The sequence below is a fragment of the Tigriopus californicus genome, chromosome 1 (genome assembly GCF_007210705.1).
Source record: "Tigriopus californicus strain San Diego chromosome 1, Tcal_SD_v2.1, whole genome shotgun sequence".
Taxonomy (NCBI): Eukaryota; Metazoa; Arthropoda; class Copepoda; order Harpacticoida; family Harpacticidae; genus Tigriopus; species Tigriopus californicus.
In genome coordinates this window covers 7,023,741-7,031,656 of record NC_081440.1, presented here as the reverse complement: position 1 = coordinate 7,031,656, position 7,916 = coordinate 7,023,741, and the positions used below count along the sequence as shown (strand labels likewise).

At 42.6% G+C, this 7,916-nt stretch overlaps 1 protein-coding gene across 1 annotated transcript; it reads right to left on the bottom strand.

Moving 5' to 3' along the window:
• Window positions 1-4,191: 4,191 nt before the first annotated feature.
• LOC131878321 (innexin inx2-like) lies at window positions 4,192-6,086 on the bottom strand. Its single transcript, XM_059224267.1, has 2 exons — window positions 5,493-6,086; window positions 4,192-5,253 (listed from the first exon to the last, which is right to left on the bottom strand). The coding sequence occupies exons 1-2, from the start codon at window positions 5,706-5,708 to the stop codon at window positions 4,222-4,224; spliced, it is 1,248 nt and encodes a 415-aa protein (XP_059080250.1). The 5' UTR covers window positions 5,709-6,086; the 3' UTR covers window positions 4,192-4,221.
• Between the last annotated feature and the right edge of the window lie 1,830 nt (window positions 6,087-7,916).

The window sequence follows — 7,916 nt, the reverse complement described above, 5'->3', positions numbered from 1 at the left end:
ACCACCAGCCGCATTGAGGAGGTTCCAATCTCCCTGATGGCAATATCACCGTCCGCTAACAACATCCAGTGATGTGCGTCCATAGTAAATGGAAAAGGCCTTTCAGTGATTGATTGTGATTAGTGCCATGACAAGTCTTCCAAAGAATAAATCATCTTTTCTACTAAACTATATTTCATCTCTCTCAGCCTCAACTCCCTATATTTTTGGCTCCCCAGGGAGACGTTCCATTTGACTTTCTGTACATGTATTCTATGTCTCATCCGGTTTTTCGCATAGTATATCAATAAAGCTGACTGCTGCTCTCTTCAGAGTTAGCTGATCTCTGATCTTTGTTGATCTCTGATTAGTTTGGTCTTGAATGTGGTAAGGGCGTGTCCATGGGGTCACTCTGCATGGACACGCTGATGAGATTATTGTATTTAGTTAGGTCGACAGGGTCGAGGACGCTCAGCATGTGCGAAAGCTTGGTTGATTCCAGCTTAAGGTAAATTGCACCTTAGCGGCCGTGAACCAGGCCTAGGGGTGGTCCTGGCCGAACTTGGGTATCTGTGGCGAGCGCGGCCGGCAGGTTGGCTACGACAGTGGCAACAGCAGCGGCCACGGCTGCGGACATGTCCTGGGTGAAGCTGGCAGGCACCCTGGTAGTATACTGAGTGGCAATGTTGGGGTCACCAGTGTAGTGGAGAGAGAAGTAATTCTCTAGTTCTCTTTGAATTTAAAATGATACTGTTTAATTTTCAGCTGTTTTTCTTTTGCTATGTTTCTTAGGTCTTTTTGAAATGCTGCAAGTGGCTGGTGCGGGGCGGTGTCTCAACAAGATCCAAGGACACGCCTTCACCTTCTTATCTGAGACGTGGGTCACCAAAGAGCAACACGAAAGTTGCTTTCCTGGTCAACAGAGCTTTGTAGTTTATGCCAGGAAGCCCACTGGACGTGGTTGGCCCAGCGGTGGGTTGGAGCTCTATATTACCAAACACTTTGAGCCCACCCTTCTCTCGCCCTCTCCTCATCACATAGCCGTGGATGCCTAAGGCTTTACCATCATTGGCGTTTACTATCAGCCCACCATGGACTATGATAATCTCGTCTTGGACCTCACATCCAACCTTCAGAAGGTGAAGAATCCGGAGAAAGTCATCATTGGTGGTGACTTCAACATCCGTCCTGAATCAAGTGAATTCTCCAAGCTCGCCCAGATCCTGAGCCAATGGAGAATCACTCTGCGCTCCGACCCGGGAGTCCCAACACACACCTACTCCCCCGGCGCCTCTGTACTTGATCACATTTTCATATCAGAAAATATTCCATCTCCGGCCAGTTTTGTCCATCCATTGGCCGTTTCTGATCACCTCCCAAATTCAGTCACCTTCAGGATGCCCAGAAATTTCCATCTTCTGGGCGTGACTTGAAATGGGAGATGCGTGGTCAATGTGGAGAAGTGTGCGCTCAACTTGAGACCCTGCAACTATCCATCAACACCGGGGTTGTGAGCAATATAGCTCAGTGGCCCAAGGCATTTTGCAAGTATTTAAAGAGTCCTCCTCAGCGCAGAGGAGGAGAGGAGGACACAAGACCCTGTGGTTCAGCGCCTATCATCGAGAGCTGAGGGGTTCAAATGCCCCAAAAACTGCGTAATGCCAAAACAAGCCAAATATCGGAGACTTGGGAGCAATATGCAATATCAAGAATTGCATATCACAAGTCTCTGAGGAGCGCTGAGTCAGCCCACCAATTGTTGGAAGTGGAGAACCTGCTCTCTTCATCGGCCTCATCCCGGATGGCGGGCTTGTACAAACGTGCCAAAAAGCCTGCCACCAACTCGGAAATTCCCGTGATTAAATTCCTCCCTCACTGTCAAGAACTGTTTGCATCAACACCAGAAACAGTAGTGGAGGAGGTCCAGGGCTGCCCAGAAGAACACCATCCCCTTTTGCAGCCCTTCACGGATCCTAAGATGGACGTGGCCTTCAAGAAGATGAAGAGCAAAGCCCCCTCAACATCTGGGGTCTCTCCTTTCCAACTTTCACTTCTCCAGATCCAAGCCCAGCCACTCCGCCAAGATCTTTTCAGCCTCGCCCTCCATTCTTCCTTCTTCCCATCCACCAGCGTGGATGGAGTCAGCTATCATCTTCATCCATAAGAAGGGGCCCAGGGACATTCCAAACAACCATCAGACCATCGCCCTGGAGAACCCCTTCTTGAAGATGATGTCCACCCTACTAGCTGCCCGCTTCTCCGGACTGGCCAAGGATAGGGATCTCCTTCCCCAGTTCCAATTCGGTTTCCGGAGAAGCCGCTCAACCACCACGGCAGCCACTCTCCTTTATGAAATTGTGCATTCCAACATCAGCAACAAAGGGAGTAGGATGCTTTGTGGATTTCTCCAAAGCATTCGACAGGGTGGACCGAACGCGGTTATTCCTCAAACTCCAACTGTGGGGAGTTCCGCGTTCAATCTGTGTCCTGCTGTCCAACATCTATGCGGGACTCAGATGCTCCATTTGTTCTGGTGAGGACCTATCCCCCTGCTACCTTACTTCCATTGGCCTTCCGCAGGGGGATCCACTATCACCAATTCTTTTCAATCTTTGTGTATCCAACCTGTCTGAAGCCCTCACACACCAAGGCCGCACCATCAACCATTTTCCCGTTCAATATATTCAATATGCAGACGACCTGGTTCTCTTGGCTAATTCAGCCGTGGAATTGCAAAATACCATCAATGCACTCCACGGTTATTGCCAAGAAAACGGCCTTCAAGTCAACACCATCAAGACGAAGGCCATGGTTTTCCATAAAGGTCGTCTGCCTCCCACCTCCTTCCATATTAACAATAGTTCAATTGTAATCGTCAATAGTTTGAACTATGTCGGTTTCACCTTCTCCACCCAACTCTCATTCACCAATCACCTCAAATCCACAATAACTAAGGCCAGGGCCAGGATCAGATACATATGCAATAGATTTCCCATGAAGAATCTTTCCCTCCCAATAGTCCTTCAACTCTTCTGGATCTACGTCACCCGAATCTTTCTCTACGGCCTACAACTTTGGCTTCCCAACTCCGCCCAATCCGCCCTCAAATCCGCCGATGCCACCTACAAATTAATGCCCTAAACCATGCACGTTTCTAGATCAAATTTGGTTCCTCTGAGTCAAGAGACTTCTCAAATGCAAATATTTTTACATTTGCTTTTTTGTGTGGAAAGCATTGAGATTCTAGTTGCATTTTCAGGAATCATTTGAGCTTTTGCCAACAGAAAAAGCAGGAATAGTGTGCAAATTAAAGAGCAACTACTTTATTGCACAAAAATTGAAGATTGGGACAATGCAATATTTAAAGGAGGTGCAGAAGGTATCTTTTACAATACATATTCAACAATATTCATGAGGTTTTTCCTCAACCAGGTTTTAATAGTCAATTGCAATGAATGTCAAGGTTTACAATTTCGACCCCTCCAATGGGGTTGATTCGATACTCACTCAGTTTGTTTGTTCCGCCAGTTCCCGCCTTTTGTGTGGGTGTATGAAACCAAGTTGGTTTTAACTTGATTCAAAAACATAACATATATGGGCTAAGAGGAAGCAACTCCTAGAGAGTGCAATGAGAGGTAATCAGGCAGACTAGTTTTCAGAGCGAATGAATGTCAGTTAACCGGCTGCTAGGGTATAGCTTCTGATTGTAGAGGCGCTGCTTTCCATCAGCTAGAGTTGCACTGTCCACTGGTTACCAATTCAGTAACAAGCCACAACAACTCGATTCTTACTCTTCTATGTTACTTCTTCTATGATATGAGCACGAGACGGCCAAGTCCAACATTTTGATAATCCCGAAATAAATCCTTCAGTGAAAACTCCATCACATTGGATTCAGATAAAAAGAGCTATTTCAGATGAATGGAATACATAGGCATTAAAGTACAAGAAATGCTTTTTGTTAAAGAGATTTGAAAAAACAATCCGTCACTAAAATTTCGCATTTTTTTCTAAATATGGATAGGGAGCAGGATTTTTGAAAATCATTGACAAATATTGATATCTTTTGCTGAAATGGCTCAGAATGCACAATAAATTGCAGAAAATGTAAACTATTGTTCTTAAATTTGCAAAATTTGCAGATATAATACATTTGCAGAAAAATCTCGGATATGCAAGTTTTGTTGCAAAACTTGCACAAAATGCAGGGTGTATGTTTTGGCCGGCCCTACTTATGAGGTATTATCGGTTATATTTCATTTTCATACTTTTCATATCTGCGTAGACTTGATTTGCAGTCTTGTAGTTTCTCGATTCAAGTATCTTTTGATTCTCCTCGTCCAATTCCTCGAGACTGTGGTGGTAATCTGGATACTTAAGATTCTCGACGATCTGCCCAAAAATCACCCTGTCTGTGTTCTTGGCTAGCATATACAGCATCATCCAATCCCCAAACTGGGTCATTTCCAGGATTTTCTTTAACTTTTTCTTTTGATCTTTCCTCTCGGGGCTGATATAGAGACATATAAAGGAGTTCCTGATTGATCGCGAGCTCATAATGATGAATGCAATGGTATGGTGGATCAATGTGAAGACGCTCAAAAACAGAAACAGAAACCAGACAACGAAGTAGATCTTCTCATTCAGGACGTTCGCACTCATGATGCAGAGAGCGTCGTGATTCTGGACCGTCCCAGAGGGACCGAATGTAAACAGCGAGCACTTGGTCATTTTCGGAAAGATATCATCAAATGGATCGGGCGCGAAGTCGTTGTTTGAGGCCATAGCACGGATGGACCGAGCACCGAAGAGCAAGAAATTATGACCCAGATACCAGTCCACGAAGAAAATGTTACATAGAATGTTGATGAGATTGAGCGAGTCCACCATGACCAGCTTGATGGCCCACCAAGTCTGATGACAATACCAATCCCGAAAGAACACCCAAATATCACCATACATGTCGTCCCGAGTCTCGGAGTAGGCGACGATGTTGTGCAGATCTTGAATCACGCGCTGAACTCGACCATCTTGAATAAATCGGTGGATCATCAATGGGGCAAAAAAACTCAGACTCTGGATGAACAGCAAGTAGGGCACCCATTGGTAATAGTTGTGGAAAGTTCCCGAATGGTAATCGTTTGAATTAGACGGCCCAACTCCGGGGTATGTTCCTCTTCCTCTGGCCAAGTCCATGGCTGCCCGAGCTTTTGGGTTAGGAAGAGTGAACGTAGAGCTAATGTAGCAATAACTATTGAAGGCCGTTTCTGTGATCTAGGAAACAAAATCAAAGTTGTGATAACAAATATGCCTTGTGACCCTTGGTAATACCATGGGGGAAAAAGGTACAAACCTATTCAGCTATGGATGGGTAAACGAAAACGCATAATAAAAAATTAAGCAATGGCAATGTTGGCCAAATTGTGATATCACAGTAAACATAACATAAAAGAATATGCAGATGCTACAATGCACTAACTTTGGCCACGGACTAATCCTTATATATAACATACCTTCCCGCCATCTTCCCCTGCTCCATCTTGAATGCAATGAATGTGATCATCCATTAGCTCCTTGATAAAGACGAGACAACTACTGAAGAACAGCACCGTTCCAGTCATAGAATGGAGTTTATAGACAACCCCCACAATCCAATGTGCCTGGAACGCTTTGGCTTGGAAGGGCTTGTGAAAACCCGGGGCTGAAAAGAACTCCATAATTCCCACCATGATGACTTTTGCTCTGGGGATGAACTGACTAAAACAAAACTACTGATGCCACCGCCCAAGTCTTCCTGTTTTATAGGGTGAGATTGTCTGAATGTCTACAAAAGATTTATCATTACAACAGGATACACTATAATGTTGGGTGCATTGCAAAAAAAACTGAACAAGTTTAGGAACCAAATGAGCAATCTATGTTGGATTTTCTTTAATGAATGTCCAATTTTTAGTTGCACTTCACCGTGAGAAATAGGCCCTGTGCTCTGGGTACTCCGACACACAAAATAAAGTCAACAAATATATGATTCCAATTGAATCTTTATGAAATCACTTGTTTGCATAAGACAAATCTATTGACTTCCATTGCAGGGCCATGAAAGAGCTTTGATTTGATTCTGACCAATACGATAAGCCAACTGCTTTTAGCACTAAATTCCCCTTACCACAGCAAAAGATAGTGCAATCGTCTAGCTTAATCAATGATCAAATTTGAAACTCATATTCTGCAGCTCTTATTCTCCCATTTCATGGCAACCAAATAGAGTGTAATAAATCTAAACACCTACGTAAGATACCGACAAATTGATTGGCGAATAGCACGGTACAAAAACTAGTTGCAAGAATTACAAGGACAAGTAAATAGTCTTAGTCTGGTTGAATCAATGACAAATCCAAGAAATAATGTACAACAAACATACGCATACATTAAAACGACAACACTCCCTTAAATCTATAAGACGTCCATTCCATCATTCCATCATTCTTGCATGGACGAAAGTACACTGGACCAAGGAAGCGCCACCTTTTCGTGATCACCAAACCTTTCCCGCCAACTTCGGCCTAAACTAATGATGCTCAATTTTTCTAATGTCTATTATTGGCATACTTATTGTTCAAAGAGTGTGACCTATATCATTCTTGAAGTACACTTACTGTAAAATAATACTTAAGCATTCTTGGTAAAGCAAGAATTTGCTCTAAAGACAAGCAGTCAATATGTTTTTTACCAATGATATTGTTTGAAGAAAATTGTTTCACTAATGTCTTGACCAGCGTTCAAGTAATTTGGTGCACTTGTTATGAAAAATTTGCTTGTTTTTTTCTACTTGATGTTCATGGTTATTTCATTTGTTCTTTTGACTTTAAAAGTTAATTCAGAAATATTTGGCATTTGAACAGAGTTGTATATCAAAGAGATCATTATTTACTTAAAAAAAAAAACACTCAAATGTCCTATGTAGCATGGGCAATCTTGTTTCATTAATACCAAAGTTCTTTCTTAATTCAATGCAATGGCCTAAGTTGGCAGACAAATGAAAGCCATGACGTTTTATCTCTTTAGAAGTTTAGTTTGAGCTAAATGTGTGATAAAACATAGATGAATAAAGAAATTTCAATTGAACCAATCAAAATTTCAAGTGAGATGAATTTGTGAATTGTTACAAAATATTTTTTATGTCAACGGTAGCCAGAAACATCCAAGTACTCCTTGAAAGGGATTCAAAAGTGTTTTAACCACTACTGAGCAAAAAAGGCTGATTATTTCACAAGACTTGAATTCCACTGTCAATCATATGTAGTTATGAACAATTTCATACGTGAATATTGGAGCATAATGGCTAGAAATGATCAGCAGTAGCCTTTTTGAAAGGATGGAGGGTGAAAATTGCTCTAAGGTAAGGCCTAAATCATCATTTTTGCCCGTTCCTTAACGAGATTAAAGCCAACCAAGCTATTCAACAACAATTGGAAAGACCTCCAATTAAATTGCAACCTCCATGTCTTTGGGTTTCCGTCACACAGCAATATAAGTCATATGTCACAGAAAGGCTAAATTGATAACCCTAGTTGTAGCCTCCCATGATTATATGTAGGCATACACATTTAGAATGGAACACTTAGTTATATCTCCTGCTATTTTTGTGGCCATTCTATTTGGAAAACAAACCCAGTGCAACTTGCAAGATGAGTGTTTTCAGGTGTTAGAATTGTTTCAGCCTGAACTATTTGCTAGTAATGTAGATTGAGCCCAAAATATGAAGCAGAAAATTGGCTTTCAAAATGGCCATCTTGCGGGTCAAGAGTGCAAAACAGCAGATGGGGCTCAGTACATAAACTCCATAGTTTAGTACAATTCTTGATGATTTTCTCTCACATTTCCACCCCTTTGGCTAGCCACCCCTCCTTGATGGGCACATTTGGGGGCAGATCATT